This window comes from Calonectris borealis, chromosome 23, assembly GCF_964195595.1.
Source record: "Calonectris borealis chromosome 23, bCalBor7.hap1.2, whole genome shotgun sequence".
NCBI lineage: Eukaryota > Metazoa > Chordata > Aves > Procellariiformes > Procellariidae > Calonectris > Calonectris borealis.
Window position 1 is genome coordinate 9171795 of NC_134334.1, and position 20807 is coordinate 9192601.

Genomic DNA, 20807 nt, shown 5'->3' on the forward strand with positions numbered 1-20807 from the left:
GCTCCCCATTCACTCTCGCCCTTCCACCTCTCTCTAGCTCGCTGTGGGTGACCCCACCGTCACCAGCGGACCCCCGGGAAGATGCCAGGGCTGATTAACCGGACGACCCGCTCCCCGCTCCCCCTTTCCGCGTCGGAGGTGACATCGTGCGTCAGCGGCTATGCCTTCGGGATGACAGCCTTGCTCACCTACCGCAACCCAGAAGCCCAGGCTTTTGAAGGCAAGTTTCAAGGGGTGAGGCTCCCGGTGCAAGAGCTACTGCGGGAGCGTTAGAGCCAGGGATATTGCAGCGCTGGGTTTCTGTGTGTGCCTTAAACCTTTAGATCCTTGCAGGAAGAGTAGCCAAGGGTATTGTGTCCTCGATTGTACCCTCAATGGCCCAGGGCTACAATTTCTGAAGTGTGAAGAAATCCCAGGAGCATGCATGGAAGTGCCAAGAGGGAGCTGGCCCCTGCGGTCCTGGCCGGTGGGTCCGGGCAAGTGCTTGGTGTTGCTAAAAAACCTTCTGGCTGGCAGGTCTCTTTGTCTACCCCTTGGATGAGTGCACCACCGTCGTCGGGTTTGAGGCGGCCGTGTCCCGGCGTGCCGTGACCGTGCAGATCAAAGACAAAGCCAAAATAGATGACGCGTATTTCAACGGCTGCAGTCTCCCCGATGGAAGAGCTCACGACGGAAGCGGTGAGGGGGTCAGGGGCGTTTTACTGCACGTGGGGAAGAAAACCACGGGAAGAGGAATGGGGAGGTGGCAGGGGGTGGCTGGCTGTCCTACGCCATGGCATCGAGGGGGCTCCTTTTGACAGGCTGAGCCCGGGGTTGCGGTGCTCGTGTCCTTTCAGGGTCTGCCAAAAGCGGCAGTCTCATCCCTTTTGGAAAGCACTGTTGCTTCTGGACAGCTGGAGCGGTGCAGCGGGCTGGGGCTGGGGCTCTTTAGAGAAATGCTGATGTGTGCAGTGAGGGCTGGTTTGGGCGTTTGATCCAGGGCTGAGGCGGTCGTGGGAGGCCTGGGGAGCAGCATTTTCCATGGTTGTGACGCCGTGTCTCCCTGGTGTGGCCCTCTCTCTGTGCAGGAAGGATCATGATGGATGAGGACTTGGAGAGGATTGTTTTTGTGGCTAACCTGGGCATGATTCCTCCTCTGGAAAGCGTCTCCATCTTCATCAGCACCTCCTCTGAGCTGCAGACACTGCCCAGCGGGGCCGTGAGGGTCCTTCTGCCGGCTGTCTGTGTCCCCAGGGTCCCCCAGCCCAGCCTGGAGAATGCCAGCAGCCTTTCCAGCCACCAGCTCCGAACGTAAGAAAAACCACAGGATGGGATCTGTCTGGGACTGATCTGGGGGGATGCAGGACTGGCAGAGCAGAAGCCCGCTGTTGCTGTGGGAGGCTGGAGAGCTGCTGCAGGCTTTACCTCCAGCAGATCTGCAGTTCCTGGGGGGATACAACGTGTTGATCGGGGTTCATCTCGCCGTCAGGGACAAGCACTGCTGTGGATCGGGGAGCCCGGAGCAAGGGAGCAGGTTCTGCCTGGCTCAGCTGCTGGAGAGTGAGGCCACCAACCCCTTCGAGTACGAGTTCAGCTTCCACCTGGAGATCCGGGGGCCGTGCTTGCTGGCAGGTAGGAGTGCCGGGGCCGTCCTGCTGCACCAGGCTGGTTTGTCACCTCCTCAAGGCAATGTCCGCACTCTTCCTCCTTCTCTGCCCCACAGCGTGGAGCCTGTTTTGGCAAGTTAACTGTGCTGGGGTGGATTTACCAGTACAGTGCTGGTGTTAATGTGGGGTGTTGATATGGCAGAAGCATCGCATAGTCCGCTTGGTTCCTGTCCTCTGCCATCTTGCTATCTCTTCTCCCTGGTCTTGCCCATCCTCAGTCCCTAACCGCACCTCGGTTTCCCCGGGCAGGCGTTGAGAGCCCCACGCACGAGATCCGAGCAGACGCCGACCCCTCCGCTCGCTCCGCCAAGAGCATCGTGATCACGCTGGCCGATAAACACACCTTCGACAGACCCGTGGAGATCCTGATCCATCCAAGTGGTAGGTGGGCTCTGCTTGTCTTCCCCTTCCTGGGACCTCCCCCCTAGTGCTGGAGACAGCTGGATTAGCTCTGGTTTTGTAAGTATTGTCAGGGGTTAGGCTTGCTAGGAGATAGTCTTGGACCCTCTCAAGGTTGCTCATGGTGCCCAAGCTCAGAGATATTGCTCTGTCTTCACAGCTGAGGGTGCCTGCATCTCTTGCAAACCTAAAGTTTAACTAAGGCTGTTCTTCGCCCAATTCTCTGCATTTCCAGAGCCCCACATGCCTCACATCTTAATGGAAGAAGGTGATATGACGCCTGCAGAGTATGAACGACACCTGAAGGGGAAGAACGATTTCATTAAAGGCACTAAGAAGGACCCCAGTGCTGAGAAAAAGGTGAGAAGCAAAAGCTGCAGGCGTTAGCTGAGGCTTTCCTTGGGACTAGAGCTGTGCAAGTAAATGATTGCTTGCTTGCTTGCAGTATCAGATGTTACACTGGCCCAATAAGCTCTGCAGCATCCTCCCTCAGAGAGGGGCTTGTGTGGAGGAAGAGGGGAAAATTCTGCAGTGCTTCTGATAAACTGAGTGTGGAAGAAGCAACGAGATGGTTATTGTGTGTATAATTAGTACTAGTCTAGCATAGCATAATTAGATAGGTACATTGTTATAGCATTGAAGGTATTATAATTATTGCAATGACATAGAATAAAATATTCTTTTAATTGCTCAGTAAATGTTTACCGTTTCTGGATAGCTGTCAGAGAGAAGTAAGTGATTTTACTTGGAATAATGAGCTGAACTGAAGACAAGGTAGGAGAAACTTCTCTTTGTTCTGCTGATCAGCAAATAGAAAAATATCTGCTCTGGGATTTGTGCCTCGTCTTTCAGCAATTCTGAAGCAATGAGTGACAGCCTAGCACTTCTGAGCTGCCACATCAGTGTGTCTGGGATCAGTGAAGAGTAGTGGATCCCTCTGAATTTTCAGGGTGGGCGTCTTCACCTAAGGCACACGTCGCACCTGTGTAACCACAGCCCCGGGCTTACTGTGTCAGCTCCCTGTTTTACGTGCACAGATGTTCTCGTTTGCGACCGGGGATGCTCATTTCCCCTAAAACTCATTCCCCACGTGTCTGAGCCTGGGCCCCCGCTTGGCAGACCTCCCGAACCTGCTGCGAAGGTGCCTCCCCGTGCTGCCGTGATTTCTCCTTTCACCGGAGACACACCAACCCTCTTCTCCTTCCTTTTGCCCTTCGCTTTCTCTGGCAGCGCGATGCTGGGATCAGGACTGCGCTTGCTCGCACGACAGGCGTCTCCTTTAATTGTGTTCAGCAGCAGGTGGAATGAAATGAAACTCCCACGCTAAGGCTCGGATGGCTCTCTAATTATTTCTGCGTCTTTAGCACGTCAAATTATCTGGGGGGGATGATTCCAGAGCCATTTCTCTGGAGGAAACCCACCTCTTTGCCCCAGGAGGACTGGGAAGCAACTGCATGCAGGAGGGCAAGAAGCAGAGAAAATGCCCTGAATATCTGGGGTAGATTATGGGCTAGAATTGCTGCTGCTCAGAGCATGACACTGGGCACCTCTCGGCTTACATGAATTAGCCCAGAAATTTCAGTGGTAAATGATAATTAATTCTCATCCCTTGGTTTGTTATGCAAAAGCCTTGGATGCTCGTCAGCTAGCAGGGTGGTGAGGACAAATGCACGCTGGAATCAACTCTCGGTCGACAAGATCTGATTAGTTTACTGTAATTAGATAACGGGTGAAGGGGAACAGAGGGGAGGGGAGGGGAGGTGGGGAGAAGAGGCGGCGTGGATGAGATGTTTGCTTTTCTGGCTGACCTGTAGCAGCAGCCCTGAGGCTGTTTACTGAAGGCTTGCCTGTAAAATTCACTCTGAAGTCAGTGGGAAATCCAGGTTATGGGCTCATCCTGATCACACAGGGATTTTATGTCTTGGGTCCCCAAGGGCATCCCAGGGAGTGCTGTGGGTAGGTCCGGGGCCACGATTCGGTCCTCAGGCAGAGAGACAGCAAGGATCCCTCTAGTCTGAGATGCGATAAACATCCGTGCTGGGAAAGATGTTAAACAAAATAATGTCATATGGCTGGAGGAAAACGGGGCTGGAAAAAGCCCTTCCAGTTCCCAGTGACTGATTAATTTATACTCCAAAGCATGGGAGTGAAATGCAGGAGGATGAGCGAGAGCTGGGGTGACAGCGAGGTGCTTGGGAACCGTCTTTTCACAGGGGTCAAGAAGCAGCACTCAGGCAGCGCAGCCGAAAGCGCAGCCCGCGTGCGTGTGTCGATCCGCAGGGACCCTTGAGTTTAGTGAGTTATGTAAAATAAAGATCGGTCGTTAGTGTGTAGATCTAGGAGTATGACTCACGGCTGGAGAAAACAAGCCCGGTTTTTTGGGGTCTGGTTTACTCCAGCAAGAAAGAGCAGCCTTTGAAAGAGGGGAAAAAACGCAAACCAAGCCCCAAGGACCGAGCTGCTTATTGCGGTGGAGTTTCCGCACTGCAGACCCAGGGGTGAGAGGCCATGGGCCGTGCTGCCCGGGGTCCCGCAGCTCCCTCGAAAGCTGCGGTGCCCTGATTCACTGCAGCCGTCACCGTGAACCCGGGACTGCTTTATATACACACAACAGCAGATTATAAACTCATCACAGGAGGTTTTTCCCAGTTTAATTTTATCACGTTTTTAATGAAGATTGATACTTGAAATAAAATGAGGCAAAATGCAGAGAGCCATTAGAGCTATGTGCAGTACAGAGACATATATCATGCGGGTTCCTATCGAACGATGTCCTGAGCGACCGGTTCAGCTTTCCAAAGCGTTCAATCCATACAAAGAAAAATGATAAAAGAAATGGGCAGAAAAAACAGCAAACCAGAGGCAGCAGGAATGAGTCGAAGCGGTGAATACAGCTTGCTGAGGGCTGTATCTCGCACTTCATTATTGAACCATGGACAAAGCCTCTGGTGTGCCTCAGTGTGATGCTAAACTGCGATAATGAACCACGTTTTCTAGAGGGATCTAATGAAATGTTTGGAGAATCAGTTTTGCAAGGTGCCGCGTGGGGCCAGGTCTTTTCATTTCTTCTCCAGGCTCTCATCCGTGCGTGCAGGGGGTCCCTGATTTAGGCTTTTCGCCAGCCTTTGTCTCCCGGGCAAAGCGTGACCGTGGCTGGGAGGAGGCAGGAATCCCGTTCGCCCACGGAGCAGCTCCGCGGGGGGAACGGGCAGAACAACCTGCGGCTCAGCTTGAGCTCAGCTGTTGTCACCACTGAGGCCAGAACAAGCCGATCCCTGCCCACAAAACACCACGCACTTACATCTTTGGGCTCGCAGCCCTGCTCTGATTCCCCTCAAAGTGAAAAGGGGCAGAAAAATCAACCTCTCGAGCTCTCTCCTTCTCTCTTGCAGATGGAAATCATCAGGAGGCGGCTGAACAAGGACATCCCCCACCACCCCGTCATCATGCTCAACTTCTGCCCTGACCTGAGGACCGTCCAGCCAGACCTCCAGAAAGCCCAGGGAGAGTTTATCTTCCTCGTAGACCGCAGCAGAAGCATGAGCGGTGTGAACATCAACCGCGTCAAGGTACCACGCAGGGGGGAAGTGCCTGCGTGCCAACGAGGGATGAATATTAGAGAGCAGTGGGGGTTATTGAGTGCTGATGAGTGTTCATTATGAGGGGATGGGGGGTAATTATATGCTGTAGCTTTAGTCATCTCAACCATGTGGCTTATTAGGTACCTGCAGCGAAGCTGACTCTCCCCCGTTCTGTTCCTCTTCCTCTCCTTCCTATCAGCGCATCAAATGCAAAGGTGTTTTCTTTCCCCCTCTTTGTTGGCTTGTTCGTCTTCTGCGTCCCTTCTCCAGTTCTCCCTGTCTCCAGGAGGGCTTGAGGCGATTGCTGCCTGGGTGGGAAACCTCCAGGGAGCCCCAAGGGACGCTTCAGGGCGATGTGCTGACCGTGCATTAGGAGACATTTTGCTGATGGGTGCCTCTGTGCATCCAGAGAAGATGCTTGAACAAGATGCGTCCCTTTTTCAACCACAAATGAACACCTGCAGTCCGGTGGAGGATTATGAAGGGTGCTGAGACCTCTGGATAAAAAAGGGGCTGTAGAGAGGCCTTGTAATGATATTTTGTAGGTCTGAGGTTCCCCCGTCAGGTATGACTCTTACCCAGCTGCAGGCTGAGAGCTGGGCTTGACTTTGTGCCACTGCCCGAAGGATCTGGAGAGGTTCCTGCCCTCAGCCTGCTGGGGACCACTCTGTCCCTCCAAGGGGAAATCACTTCGGTAACTATTTAATTATCGTTATCCCTGCCTAACGTGCTTTGGAGGCCAGGTTGGTGTCCGACGCCTGCCAGCTGGCAGGTCTCGGTGAGAAGCTGCAGTCTCTGGCAAAAGCTCTTTTGGAAAATTTCTGTCTTGATTTTCGGGGCCAGGTAAGCCCCAACAGCTTGATGAATATCGCATCCTCCAGAGCGGGGCCTGGGCCTGCGCTGCCCCGTGCACCTTTGTCAAGGACAGCGAGGGAATTGCAGAGGCAGGCTTCATCTGAGGGGTTCCCTTGCCTTTGGATGCCCGAGAGATTCACCGAGCTGGTGTGTCCCCGGGTCTCCTGCTCACACCCTTGCCGAACGCAAGTGCCACCCAGATTTGGACCCTGGGTACGGCTGCACCCGCTTCTGCAGGACTCGCCGCCCAGGGCGAGCAGCAGGGAGCATCTTCTAGCCCATCTCCCCACCCATCTGTCTCCGGTTTCCATGGCAACTGCCAGAGGACGGCCACCTCCGGCAGCGAGGATCGGGATGCCGGGGAGCCCAGAGGACGGCTGTAACAGGTCCCCTGGGACAGGGAGGCTGTCCCCTGTCCCTGCGCCCACCACAGGGGCCAGGATATCTCCGAGGTGGTTCCCCCTTCCCTCAGTTTTGGAGCCTGGCAATTCGGAGGCGTCTCTGCCCCAGGCCAGATTTTTGCTTTCCGGCTTGCAGCGAGGCCGGGTTTGGGCACCATGGTCTCTGCAGCTTCCGTGGAGGCCGGTTTGTCCCATGGGAATGGGCACCCTGCAGGGACAGAGCCCTTCTCCGAGAGGTCCTGAACTGGGACTCCCATCCGCAGGAGGGCTGTAAAAACGGGAAAAAGGCTGTTCCCCTTCTGGAAAAATATTTTGGGGGAGATATCGGCGATTTCAGAGGAGATACCTCAAGGGAGAAAACCACTGTCTCTCTTTTGGGTCCCGCATCCTTGTTTATGACTTGCACATATCAGGGACCTCGTGGCAGGGGCTGTTCTTAGTGGGTTTGGGTGGGTTACGCTTGATGGAGACATTTGCATCGTCCTCGGCTGGCTGGGTGAGCGGCGTGGCCGGGCTTGGGCGTGCGCAGCGGGGAAAGCTGAGCCGCGGAGCGGTGCTGCTGGCAGAGGTGCAATCGGGGAGGGGATGGTCCGGCGCGGGCTGCTGCCTGCAGCCGGGAGGACGCGCTTCGCTGCCGAGCAGGAGGGCGCTCGGCCAAAGCGGCTGGGGTGGAAAGTTCAGGGGTTTAAATTTCCTGCAGCTGGTTCCTTTCCCGTCCCGACGCAGCCGGGGAGAAGAGCCAGGCCCGTGACGGTGCCTGCACCGGGTGGGCTCGCCGGCAAAACTAGACTAATAACGGGGAATTAACTTCTCTGGAGGCAAACATCTCTTCTTATTGAGCTGCCGTATAGATATTGAGTACAACAGGATCAAGATCAATATTTACCACAAGAAGCAATAAATCTTTCTGCTTGCTGAAACAGAAAGCAGGCATCTGTTGCCCACTTTGGGAAAAATATTTGGAAATCTGTTTTTTTATCTTGTAATTAGTTCCAAGATGGGATGTCAGTGTTGAGATTTGGAAGAGCCAGCATCCCAGGAGCCATCTGGGAGGCAGAGGTATAAATACATTCTCGTAGGTTTGAGATAACAGCTTGGTTTAAAGTCCTCTGGAGCCTGTTAAAGGGCAGCCCTGTTCTCGTACGTTATTTTGCCGATGCGCAGTGCTCCGGCTCTGCCTGGCTGCTCAGTCTTACAGGGGTCGGGAACCAGGCTGACCTGCCACCCGTCTCCCTGTGGCTCTTCCCAGGCGGGGGTTTCTCTGCGTGCAGCTCCAGCACCCCCCTCTGCGGTTACTCGGTCTTTGCCGCTGCGTCTGACAAAGCAAGGAGGCTGCTTTTGCTCATCTGACCTTGGCAAGCTCTTCTCCTGGGGCTGGCTCTAGGGTTTCTGCTGCCCTAGGCAGGCTGGCAGGAGTCTGCCTTTATCATATAAACAGAAAGAACCAAGCTGCTCCTGACCGCTGCCAGCACTTGGCTTTACATTGGCCACCCTCTCCTGCCACGCTAATTCCTCCTGCTGCCCCTGCAAGCTCAGGACTCCTTGGGTAGCTCTTGCCCAGTTGCGGCTAACACGACTCCCTTCTGGAGTTGTGCGTGGCCATCACATGTCTGAGACAATTTAAATTGCTCTTCCCTTATGTAAAGACCAGGAATAGGCAAGTTAGATAACCACCTCTGGTAAAGAAAATAGCTTAAAACTGTCTCTCCCAGTTATTTTAATTGATGCCAGCTATGAATACAAGAGAATTGGGGATGGGGGAGGCTTTTCCTCTTGTGTAACTTCAAGCGGTTTGTTTATTTTCTGCAAGTTTGGACATTGAAATGCATTGCGTGTCGCACTTCTCAATTTCACACTCTGCTTCTCACCCACTAGCTCTGCGCTGCAGTACCGTATTGCAAGCACAAATTTAATCAGTTAAAAACAAACAGAAGAATTTGTTCAGCTCTTTTTTGTTTTTTTTTTGAAGACTCCCCATTTTCCTCCCTGCTTTGGGACCCAAATATCATTAAGGGACTTTGGAAAGAGCAGGGTAATATGCAGTGGTTTCACATGCAGTGCGTGTGAAAGAAACAGTTGTTTTATTATCAAATGCATGCAGAGAAATGCAGGTGAGAGTAAGGTGTGATGGCAAGGGAGCACCTGGGCAGAGCTTTTACTGGTGAAGCTGGGGCAGCCAGGGAGAGACCCTGACGTCTGCTTGCTTTCCACCCACCAGGATGCCCTGCTGGTCATTCTCAAGAGCCTGATGCCAGCGTGTCTCTTCAACGTCATTGGGTTTGGATCCACCTTCAAGACCCTCTTTCCTGCCAGTCAGACTTACTGCGAGGTGGGTGGAGGGGGAGCCCCATTTCCTTGGTGCTCGGAGGGCGCTGGTGCAGAGGCTGACGATTCTGCTGCTCCTTTGGGCAGGAGAGCCTGGCCGTCGCCTGCGAGAGCATCAAGAGGATCCGGGCCGATATGGGTGGCACCAACATCTTATCGCCTTTGAAGTGGGTCATTCGGCAGCCCATCCACAGGGGCCATCCCCGACTGCTCTTTCTGCTGACGGACGGGGCCGTCAGCAACACGGGGAAGGTCCTGGAGCTGTTGCGAAACCACTCCTGCTCCACCAGGTACGGAGGGCAGCAGGGCTGGCCGCTGTGGGGGCGAGAGCCTGGCGTGGTGGGGGACGTGCTTCTCCTTGGACACGGCTCCATCTCGCAGACGTCCCCGCTTCAGAGAGAGAGGCAGGAGAGATTGCTGGTACGAGCCATGGGAGAACCTCAAAGGGTTTGGAACAGATCCCAGAAGTTCAGATGCTTTTTAAACAATCAAAAGCAGGATAATTGGGCTGACAACTTCACAGGCTCTCGTCTGATGCTTCCTGCTAGGAGAGATTGACACACGAACAATCTTCCTTGCCGGGTTTTTTTATTTTTTTAAAGCACATCTGGGTCTGGCCCCAGCTGCTTCCAGGATGGGGCTGCACAGAACTGAATACGCTGAAAGAGAGCAATGTAAAAAGCAGCTAATTGGTGCATCGAGTTCCCAGCCTGGTTCCCCAGCCCTGATGACAGGCTGGTCTGGTTTCTCCTCTGCCTCTTTAAGGGGCAGGAAACATAAGAAAAATGTAAGAAAACCTTATTCCTCAGACTTCAGGGCTTATCAGGGAAGCTGCTCTGTCTTTTTTACTATATGGAGGTCTAACTGCTTCCCAGCGGTATAGGGCAACCCATCCCTCGCTCTTATGGAGGCACGGTGGTGGGCTGAACGCAGAGTTAGAGCGTGGTCTCGGGTGACCCTGGAAGGCAGTGCCCAGCGCACCGCCGAGTCGTGTGTGTGGCCCCTGCCTCAAAAGAAGATCAGAGCCTTATTTAAGAGGGTGTGAGGCTGACCTAAGATTTGCAGCCAGCTGGGGATTAAAAACCTCTAAGAGGAAAGCTCCTCGTGCAGATGCAGTTTGCTGCTGAAGGTGGTTTCTTCCTCAGCAATCCACCGCCCTGGCCGAACGCCATATCCCACCCATCCCCATCCCTCCTGGCTTCCTACCGCATCCAGCCCCACCAGGCACTGCTCACTCCTGCCCTCCCTGCCCAGGCTCCAGCTCAGCTCGGGGTTTGCAGCCTTCAGCCAAAAGCAAATCCTGACTCATTGAGCTGGGAGTCAGGGGAGCAGCCTCGCCTGGCTGGTTCCTCTTTCCTTGAGAAAACGTTTATTTTAATTGTGAGCAGAGATAATTACTGGGTCTTTAGTGCTATTGACCGCAGACACTCAGCAGGGAAAAGAGCTGAACTGGCAGCAGAACAGCTTGTTTGCGTTTGCAGAGGAGGCAAGGGCTTGGGGTCCTGCTGGGTCCTGCTGGGAAGCCCCTGCGCGTCGCAGCTGAAGGCTGCTCTTCGGGGAAGGGATTTGAGGTCTGCCGAGAGGAGGGGGCTGGTGACCCTCCTGCCAGCCACCTAAAAGAGGAGCTGGTTTATTTTCCTCTGGACATGCTGGATAACTGCATAGCAGTGGGATAAAGCCGGAGGGGAGTGGGTGAGCTGCGTGGGGCTGGGGGTTGGGATGGCTTGTCCCCTGGATCCTGACGCTCCCTGGCCCTTTGCAGGTGCTACAGCTTCGGCATCGGGCCAAACGCCTGCAGGAGACTGGTTCGGGGGCTGGCTGCCGTGTCCAGGGGCATCGCCGAGTTCCTGGCGGAGGGCGAGAGGCTGCAGCCCAAGGTACGGCTGCCCGCGCCCAGGGGACCACCGTGTAAGGCTCTAACGATGCTCTGGTTCAGCGAGGGGGAGGCCACGGCTCACTAGCGGGTCTTATTCCCCGTCCTGGTGCTGCCTTTCCAACTCCCACTCGGCAGCAGGCGGGCGAGCGGGAGGGGATGAAGGAGCATCTTCATCTCCGGCCGTCGGAGGGAGTGGGAGGGTGTGTTCACCCTCTGCGCGGGGATGGGGGGAAGCGATAGCCGCGATACAGCAGCTTTGGCTTCAAAGGTAGCTGCTGCCTCAGACACCGGCGAGGGCAGGGGAACCGGCATCAAAGCAGCCAATTAGTTGTGAAGTCGGGCTCAGCCCTGGCGTTGCTCGGGCGAGAAGTACCCAGGGTTTGGGGGAGAGGAATACGCCGCGATAGCTTTGCCTATTAAGCCAACTTTAAAGCAAAGAGGGGAGCCTCTTCATTTCCACTCTCCCCATGAAGACTGAGTAAGCCGATGTGCCTCAAATACGCCGTAAGAATGGCTCTGTCCCCTGGTGAAAGCACGGTGCCCAGCCTGTCATCCACTGGATGACTAAACAGAGAGAATTGGGTCTTTAGCTCCTAAATATCTCTAAAAAGCTGGCTCCTACATTCTTGATCTCAAAAGGAGGAGTTCAGCAGTCCACCCCTCTGCAGGAACCTGGAGCGCACAAAAACCTCTCTAAGACAGAACGGCATCAGCATTTCTGATGTAAATTAAAAGCAAAGACGGTGAAAGGAGAGGGTTTTTTTAATAGAGCTATTAATAAAGAGCTTTGCGGGCTGTGCAGCTTGGTGCCTTCAGCAGTCTGAGGCATCAATTAATGGCGTTATAAAACACAGCCTGGTGTGTCTTCCTGAGCCTGTGAAAAAGCAGTGAACAATAGAGAACATTTGAGCTGTTCTGCCTCTAAATCTGGTGTTCGCTTCCCCCGGTGTGCGGGGAAGCTCTTGTAGATGGCTCCCTGGTAGGTTTGTCCATGAGATATTCATGGATGTTGGTCTTCTCCACATGTGTAATTGGCAGTGGCTTGTGCCAGCAAGGACCTGTACCAAAAATAGCAGTGCCGCGGTCAGTGCGTGAGTGTGGGGCTTGGGGCAGGGCCGGGCTCGGACGAGTGAAGGTCAACAGCTTTTCCGGGGCGCTGGGGGGGAGCAGGGGATGGTGCCTCGCGCCGGAGCAAGGTACCTCTGGCCACAAGCTCCCACCTTGCTCTGGGCTGGCAACGTGCCTGTGCTTTATCAATATCCGCTCTGCTGCCCTTGGCATTGCCGTGCCAAGGGGCTGGGGGTGCTGGGGTGGGGATCAGAGCAGTCAAAGGGGGAGCAGGCTCCCATCTAAGGTCAGGAGAGGGTACAAACCAGCCGATGGATTTGTTTGTGGAAATTTTCCCCTTTCCCTGCAACACGCAGTGCGTGCACCATGGCACACGCAACGTCCACTTGCTGCATAACCGCTCCTCTTTGCTTTCTGCCTCAGATGATCAAGTCGCTGAAGAAGGCGATGGCGCCGGTCCTGAGTGACGTGTCCGTGGAGTGGGTCTTTCCTGAGAGCACTGAGGTCTTGGTTTCCCCCGTCAGCACCAGTTGCCTCTTCCCCGGTGACCGCCTGGTTGGCTACGGCGTCATCTGCGACACCTCCCCGTACATCTCCAACCCCAGATCTGTGAGTCCATGCGGCGCTGGCTGGTGGGGCTGTCCCGGGAGCAGGGGCTGTTGGTGTGCACGTGCACAGGCGGGCGTCTCGGCTCTTTGTGCGTGGTCAGGAGGTGCCTCTTGCTTTCTTGCTCTGTCCTCAAGGGAGATGGTGGGTGAGACGTCGGGGAGAAATAGGAGGTCAGTGGATAAGGGCGCTGGTGCACAAGTAGTCCTCCTCTGGGCTGGGAGGTGGCTGGTGGACGCAGTGGTAGGACCTATTCCCTCTCTGCTTTCCCCCAGGACAAGAGGCGACGTTACAGCATGATGCGTTCCCAGGAGTCGGGCAGCTCTGTTTTCTTTCACTCCCAGGAGGAGGCAGCAGGCGTGGAGAGCTGGAACCACTCCAGAGACTCGGAGGGCTGCTGCCCCGCCGAGCATGCCCCCGATCAGCTGGCGGTGGGCAGAGATCCCGGGGGAGAATCCGACACGGACACCGGTCAGATTTTCCTCTGTACAAGCGTGGGTGTGATGCCCCTGTCTTTCTAGTCAAGCTTCTGTCGCTGCTCTGCCTATTTGCTTGTCTGACAAATAAGTCTCTTCGGTTGTATCTCTGCAAAGAGCTGGAGGGGTTTGCAGGAGGGATGACAGATCTCCCGAGGCTTGAGCGAGTCTATTTGGTTTGGATGGTTTATCCAAACCTGTCAGGAAATCAAGGGAAGCTCTGGAGAACTGGCTTCCCCAGAGATCTTCAAAGCAGCTCTAGCTTTGCCCACATAATTATTTACAAGCTTCCCAAGCTGCCCCCGGTGTGCGGAGAAGGAGAGGAGTGAGCAAATGGGTAGCCCAGCTAGACTGTCCCTGCACCTGCAAAGCAGCCGCTTCCCTGCAAGCCCTGACGTTGCACTTCAAGGTCAGGAAGGGGGGGAATGGATCCAAAGCCCTGTCCCCAGGGTGTCACCCCTCACCACAGTTCGGCTGGGCGCTTGTGTCAGCAACATGTGGCGTAAAGCGGCTGCTTGCACCCCGGAGCTGGCTGCATTTCCATGTGACAAGGAAACCTCTGTTACTCATGGGATGTTCTTCCCTTATATTCAGAGAGGAACTGTGCTGTGCATCCCCTCAACCTTGTCAAAAGCAATGAGAAATTATGCCTTTCCAAATGAAATTTTACTCTTGCTCTGACAGGAGAATGTCTGCGCTAATGAAATTTCATTAGTAAACCCTTTGTCTTCTCCAGGGAGGTTTGGGGAAATGCAGTCAGGCTTTTTCTGGCTGAAAACTGCTCAGACAAAACCTCCCCAACCTGCTCTCCCGACATCCCCGGGAGTTTTGAGTGTAGGCTCTTATTTCCTTTTGTGGTTTCGTTGTTTCGCTTGGAACAGGGCAGGGCTGAGCGTGGCCCCCTCGGCCCTGGGAGGACCACAGGGCTGGGCTCCCTGCTGCCCACCCTGAGCCAAGGGTGGATGGTGCTGGCTGGTTCCCGCGCAGAAGCGGAGCTGATCCTCTCTCCCGCCGTGCAGGAACGGACGTGAAGGCTTCCTCCAGGAGACGGGCGTACAGCACCACCCAAATTGCCGACCACGAGCCTTGCAAGAAGGTGCCCACGGCCAGTGATCCCGGCACCACCCTGGTGAAAAACCCCCTTCGGAAAACCCACCTGCAGGACCTGCAGCAGGTCAGCCCCGAGCCCTGGCAGGCGGATTTCCAGGTACGTGACCCCAGAGAGGCTTTGCCTGCAGGCGGAGGCCAGCGGGCAGTAGGAGGAAAATCTCAGATGTGTAAGGGAAAGAACCTGGCTCACACTAGTCCTGATAAATATATACATATATATGTGCCCATGCTTTGTGCCGCAGCACGTCACAAACTTGTAGGAAACAAGCCAAGCAGGGAGCAGAGTGCCATCCCGGTATCCCATAGCAATGGCTCCCCACGGGAGCTTTTCTTTGCTAAATGCCTCTCCCCTTCCTCTGAGGGCCTGTGCTTCACCTTGCTGCTCATCTGATCCCCAGGCTGCTGCTTCCTTCCTATTTCCCTGGAGTTTGGCCATGCGATGCAAACTCTCCGTATGGCTGTGGCATATCTGTGCCCTGCAGGGGAAAAGAAAGTCGGTCCCGAAGCAGATCCCCCGCTGCTCTAGCTGGAACCACAGCCCATACGCAGTGTGGGGCTGAGGCGTGGACCTGTGTGATGATCCGTCGGCTCAGCAGTGTTATGTCCTCTGCCTGCAGCAGGTGAAATTTGGGAAGCTTTTTAGGCTGATCTCTGGAAGGGTGGGGATGGTTTTCTTCCATCCTCGGCATTGCCAGGGTGCTCTGCTCTGAAATCAGCATCTGCAGGGCTGGGAGGACCAGCAGCACTTTTGTTCCCATGGAAACTCAGAGCGGGATGTCTGGGGCTTCCGTTTCTCTTCTGCTGCGGGTTAGAGATCGGCTGGGTGAAGGGGGGCTGGAGGTGAGATGAGGGGGCGAAGGGGAAGAAGGGCCAGTGCTCCACAGGGAGGAACGAGACCTCTACCCTCCAGCTGCAGCCGGGAGGGTGGGGAACAGCATCGCTTGACAAAGGGCAAGCAGTGGTAGGTTTTAGGGGTACCAGAGACCTTGCCTGCATTGCAGAGGTCCACAGAGCATCCTCCTGCCCACAGGATGCTCAGCGTGAAGGCAGGGATGGAAACGACTCCCTTCTGGAGGGCAGTAAATGGTTAACAGCATGCATCCTGGTCTTAATTAATTGCAGCCTGGTTTTGCTATCCCTCGTGCTGCGAGGGCTCCCAGCAGCTCTCCCAGCTCCCAGTCTGGCTGCCAGGGCTTGACATTTTCGGGGGTGTGAACGTGAGCCCTCAGCTCGTCTCTGCGTGCGCCGTGCTGGGAAGGAAAGGTCAGCGCTTGCGACGGGCAGCTTAAACCCCCGGCTCCGTTCCCGGCCGGCTTCCTCTGGCTGGGAGGAGAGCTCGGGCAGGAGAAGGAACAGGTTTTGAATGGAAAGGGTCTGGCAGGGGCTTCTGTGACCAGCTTGCTTTTAAATAGCTCAATCCTAGTTGGTAAGTAGCTCCTGGAGCTGCCTGCCTCCCGTTTTTGCTGGAGGTCTCGTAGAGCATCAAAACTGGGGTGGTGATGGAGGCCATGTTCTTGCCTGCCACCCAGGGAAAGCATCTTTCCATCCAGCACTGAGATCCACCACTTTTTACCACCTCTGTCCTTTGCTGGTGTTGTGCTAGGAAGATAGAGACTGTCAGTTTTAGGGGGACCTTCCCACAGCCCTGGGGACAGGGACAGAAACAGCCAGAGCTCGGTGTCTCTGCTAGCCATGGACGGGGACATCCGTGTGGGATGTGGCACCGGAGATGCTGGAGGGGGGATTCATGATTCATGTCTTCTGAAAGTGGAGAAACAGTCTCGTAAAAAAAAAAAAGATAAAAATTCCTTTGTCCCCATTCCCTGCGCCTCTCTCCTTTCGTTACTAAGCAACTGGTCCTTGATCTTTCTGTCTCTCGTCTTTCCTTTGGTTCTCAAGTGAAGTCATTAAAATGTCTGGAGGGATGAAACTCATATTTCACCTCCTGCCTGTCTGGGGAAGGAGCCCCGGGGGCCAGGGTCCCCTGGGGACACCCTGCAGGGCTGATGGAGGGCTCTGTCTGGGCACGGATCCCAGCCAGGGCTGAGCCGAGAGGGACCCGCGTGTTCGCAAGATTGCACCTCATGCTGGGATCGGGCAGGGAGCAGACGGGATCAGAAGGGACAGAGCAGGTCCGTGCCATCGGCTGCAGCCGGCTCCAGCCCTAACGTTTGCTCTGCTCTCAGCCCTTCGCAGCCAGCCCGCGTGTCTCTGCCGCGAGGATCCGCGGCGCGGGCGCCCGGCGGCCGTCCCTGCTCCACCAGAGCTGCACGTCCTTCTGCCACGACGCCGACTCCCCGCCAGTGCCGGACGGGCTGCAGCAGGCGGCTCCGGGAAGGGGCTTGGGGCCGCTCAATGCCAGCACGAGCCTGAGGTCTTCGTCGGACAGCCGGAGCCCCGGGGACCTGGGTAACTGGGGAGAGAGGGAGGCACCGCCAGCCTCACCTGTCCGTGCCGGGGTTTCGGTGGCGTTGCATCGCGTTCTGTGCCACCGTCTGGAAATTCGGAAGTATTAATTCTGGTTTCTTGGTGGCAGTGGGGAATTCAGCTCCCACAGAGGTGGTTAATTATCTGCCTCTCCCCTCTCTGCAGAGTCTGCCCAGCATCCTTCCTTCACGTTTGAAACGGAGACCTCCTCCGACTGGGAGCCCCAGGACTTCGACTTCAGCGCTGCCCGCGGCTCCCCGCACTCCCCCAGGACCCTCTGCAAGGCGGTGGTGAAGGGGCTGAGGAGCAACGAGCCCGTGCAGTGGGAAGTCGCCTTTGATATCCGCCCTCTCTTCCAAGAGCGGGAGAGCCAGGCAGATGGCGACGCAGACCTGTGGAGCGAGACCTTCCACCACCTGGCAGCCAAGTCGGTCATCCGGGACTTCGAGCAGCTTGCCGAGAAGGAGTGTGAAATCGAGCACGGTAATGTGCAGCTCCCGGCCAGCCTGCAAGCTGCCTCGGGGGGAGCTTTCCAGCAGCTTCAGCAGCATCTCAAGTTAATACAAGGGCAGGCGGTGGTGAAATGTTAGGGAATGTCTCACATAGTTCCCAAATGAGAGCCTCCTCCAGCTGCCTTGCACTTTTCTCCTGCTCGTGCAGCCTCGCTGCACATTAACGCGCTCAAGCTTTTGCTCCTTCGTGCTCCTCTGCTTCACGCGTCGGGTAGCAGTGATTATTTTTAAGGAGTTAGTCACCTGGAGCTGGGAGGTGGCATCAAACTCAGAGGGTCCAACAGCAGCCACACATCACTGCTCTGGGCTCCACACGTCCCTGGGTCTTGTCAAACTTCTCCTCCATGAGGTGCATCTGGGCATGTAAAATAAGAGCAGAAGAAGCAGTAGGCAGAGTTTAGAGGGATACAGACCCTGCTGGGCATGGAGCCCGAGCATGGAGGTGGGTCTGGGAGCTGGTTCTGAGGGATGGATGGAGCCCCCAGGGCACGTGGACTCCAAGCCTGCTGTCTCTCACGTGGCAGGGTCCGGGCGGCGGTACCAGGTCAATGCTGTCCACACCAGCAAGGCCTGCAACGTCATCAGCAAGTACACGGCGTTCATGCCGGTGGACCTGAGCACCAACGCCTACCTGCCCACTGTCGTCGAGTACACCCACACGGGTAACATGGGGCCGGCGGAGGGGTGAATCGTTGTCCTGGGAGGGAGGGCGTCACCCGAGAAACCTCGCTCAGAGCAAACCCTATGAAGCCACGGCTCAATTCAGCACCAGACCTATGTACCCAAGGCCATGGCTGAGCCTAATGGCATGCCGGCCGCTCTTGGTGGCAAGGACCTCTTCCCATGGCCAGGCAAAAGGTCTACTCTTGGGTCTGCATGCCCAGAGTTGACCAAGCTCACCCGTCTGTGGGTTTTGTTGCCATCATGTGTGTGCCAGTCCCTCCCTAACGCTGGCAATTCCCTTCTCTCGTCCCAAGGGGCAGCATCCAAGCAAGGCAGCCAGAGGAGCCTGAGCTCGGGAAACAAAAGGCATCGTGGCTTTTCCCCTGGACGTCCCCAGTCAGCTTGCGGCCAGAATGGAGACGATGGATTTTACGGCATGAGTAAGATTCTCTGGGGTTTTGTCTCCTTCCTGGAGTTACAGACCTCTGTGGTTTAGTCTATGAAGGAACATCTTCTCTGGTCTTTTTTCCTTCTGCCTTCCTCTTTGAATATGGTGCTCACCAGACACGTGTCTGGCTGGAGTCCATCTCCTTAAATGGGGAAGAAGCTGCAATTTCCCCTGAAACTCCCAAATCGCCGGCAGTGGCTGCTGACAATGTTTGGAAGTTAATTGGCAGCCGTAACACAGATAACACGAGGGATGAAACCGGGTGTAATTAGAGGCAGGGGGATGTGAGACACTTGCTTGTCACCAAATCCTCCGCTAATGAAGGCGAGTTGGATTGGACCTTGTCTGGCATTGTCAGATCTGCAGCTGAATTAAAATCGCCCCTGATCGGGCTCGTTAACCTGATAATGCCGTGAAGAGGGAGAGCGGCCGTGCCGCAGCCCGGCGTGGTGGCGCGGTGGCAGTTTCGGCTGGGTGGCATTGCTGATGTGGTTCCTCCGTTGCAGATGCCGAGGAGAGCAGCCTGTCGCCCTGCAGCACCCATTCCTCCTCTGGCTGCGGTCTCCCCGAAGGTAGGGGAAGGAGCTGACGGTACTTGCCAGGGTGCAGGTGCATCGAGTCCGTGATTTGGGCTCTTCACCAAATACCTCTGCTGAGTTTTTGGGGTTTTTACAAAACCTTATGACCTAAAATTAGACCTGTGAGCACAAGATCTGACTCCTTCTGGGGTGCAAAGGACAGAGCCTGATGGGGCCTTTGGTATGGATTTCCCCCGGGTTCATTTTTGAGAGGTGGGGGAATTTCATTATCCACGTAGGAAAAATGAGGCAAGGGGAGAGGAGGCATTTTGCCAAAGACTCAGCAGCAGAACAAGCCACCCCATGTCCCAGCGCGTAGACTCTGCTCCCTTTTGCTCTCCTGTAGCACCTCGTTTTACCCCCAGCTTTGTGTTTCTTCCCAGGGCCGTTACAGAGCCTGTCTGCTTCCTCTGCACAAGCCCAAAAATCCATCGAGAGCCTCTTTGCTGCTAGGTATGGGCCAGCTCGACCTTCCTCTGGCCTTAGCCGATGTCTTGCACCTCCGTGGGTCCGATGCAAACATAAGCGAGGGGGAGAGGAGGGACACCCCAGGGTTAGCGGCCGGAGCCGGGACCGAGCGTGATGCCAGTGTCTGGGGACCAGGGGTGGTGTTCGGAGGGGAGGGTGGGCGTCAGGAGGGGCACGGAGGTTATGGCCCCCTTTTCATCCTCCGGCAGGCTGACCTTCAATAAAACCAGGCTGCTGACTCGAGCCGCCAAAGGGTTCATGAGTAAATCTCCAAGCAGAGTGAGCGAAGCCAGCTCCGAGGGCGACAATGAGAACATAGACTACCTTCCCCTGGTGAGCAGCTCGTTCCCGGGTCTTGCTGGGGTTGCGTGGTCACTGCAGGGGAGCAGAAGGCAGGAGGATCCCCCCGGATCCTGCCTCTTGCTGTCTCTGATGGCCATGTCCGATGGTCTGCTCAGAGTTGGAGAGCTGCTCCATCCGTGCATGCCTTTTTCCTGAACTTCCCAGAAGTTGTTGGTATGTCAGAGCTTCTCTGTGTGCCCACCGTTCCTTGCAGGCGTCTCTGCAGCTGGCCTGCGGTGCCTTTCTCATGAACTCGGCCTTCTGCGACGCCGTCAACATCCCTATGGAGAAGCTGAAGTGGACATCTCCCTTTGCCTGCCACCGCCTGGCCCTCAGCCCCTCCAGCTCCTACAGCACCAAGAAGGCCAGTCCCTCCGGGGACCAGAAAAGCCTCGGCTCCAGCCGGCAGCTCCTGGTTCCCGATGGCGTGCACGGGAAGGGTCCCACCACCAGAGACGTCGCTCTGGGTGCCGTGCCGGAGGGACCCAGCAGCCACGTGGAAGACACTGGCCACCTTCGCCACTTCTCGGGCAGCGCAGTGGAAAGCATCTCCAAAGCCCTGAAAGCCGAGAAGGAACTCTCTCCGCCGGCCATCACCATCCGCCGCTTCTCCTCCCCGGAGAGCACGCTGGCCTCGGCTGAGTGGCAAGCCAACAGCGGCCAGGGCTCGGAGACGGATGGCTCCAAAGTCCAGGCGTTGCTTTTTGACATCGAGTTGCAGCAGCAGACGGAGCCGGAGGGGATGCTGTGGGCCACGGCGGTGGCCCTGGCCTGGCTGGAGCACAGCTCGGCTTCCTACTTCATTGAGTGGGAGCTGGTGGCCGCCAAGGCCAGCCTGTGGCTGAGCGAACAGGACTTCCCGGAGGGATACAGCCTGGCCACGGTGAAAGCCGCAGCCCAGCAGCTCTTTGTCCTGCTCCGGCACTGGGATGAAAACCTGGAGTTCAACCTGCTGTGCTACAACCCAAGCAGCGTGTAAAGAGGACGAGGAGCTTGGGCAGCTTACTGAGGGTGCGGGAGCAGGGA

General features: G+C 55.9%; 1 protein-coding gene across 1 annotated transcript; it reads left to right on the forward strand.

Annotated features, from left to right (window-relative positions):
- The first annotated feature begins 66 nt into the window (after window positions 1-66).
- VWA5B1 (von Willebrand factor A domain containing 5B1) lies at window positions 67-20807 on the forward strand. Its single transcript, XM_075172085.1, has 21 exons — window positions 67-220; window positions 517-678; window positions 1068-1290; window positions 1469-1611; window positions 1896-2027; window positions 2281-2405; window positions 5438-5614; window positions 9101-9211; window positions 9295-9497; window positions 10970-11084; window positions 12575-12760; window positions 13033-13228; window positions 14253-14440; window positions 16530-16752; window positions 16936-17253; window positions 17807-17944; window positions 18260-18385; window positions 18900-18965; window positions 19355-19424; window positions 19649-19772; window positions 19996-20807. Exons 1-21 carry the CDS (start codon window positions 82-84, stop codon window positions 20758-20760), a joined length of 3930 nt encoding a protein of 1309 aa, XP_075028186.1. The 5' UTR covers window positions 67-81; the 3' UTR covers window positions 20761-20807.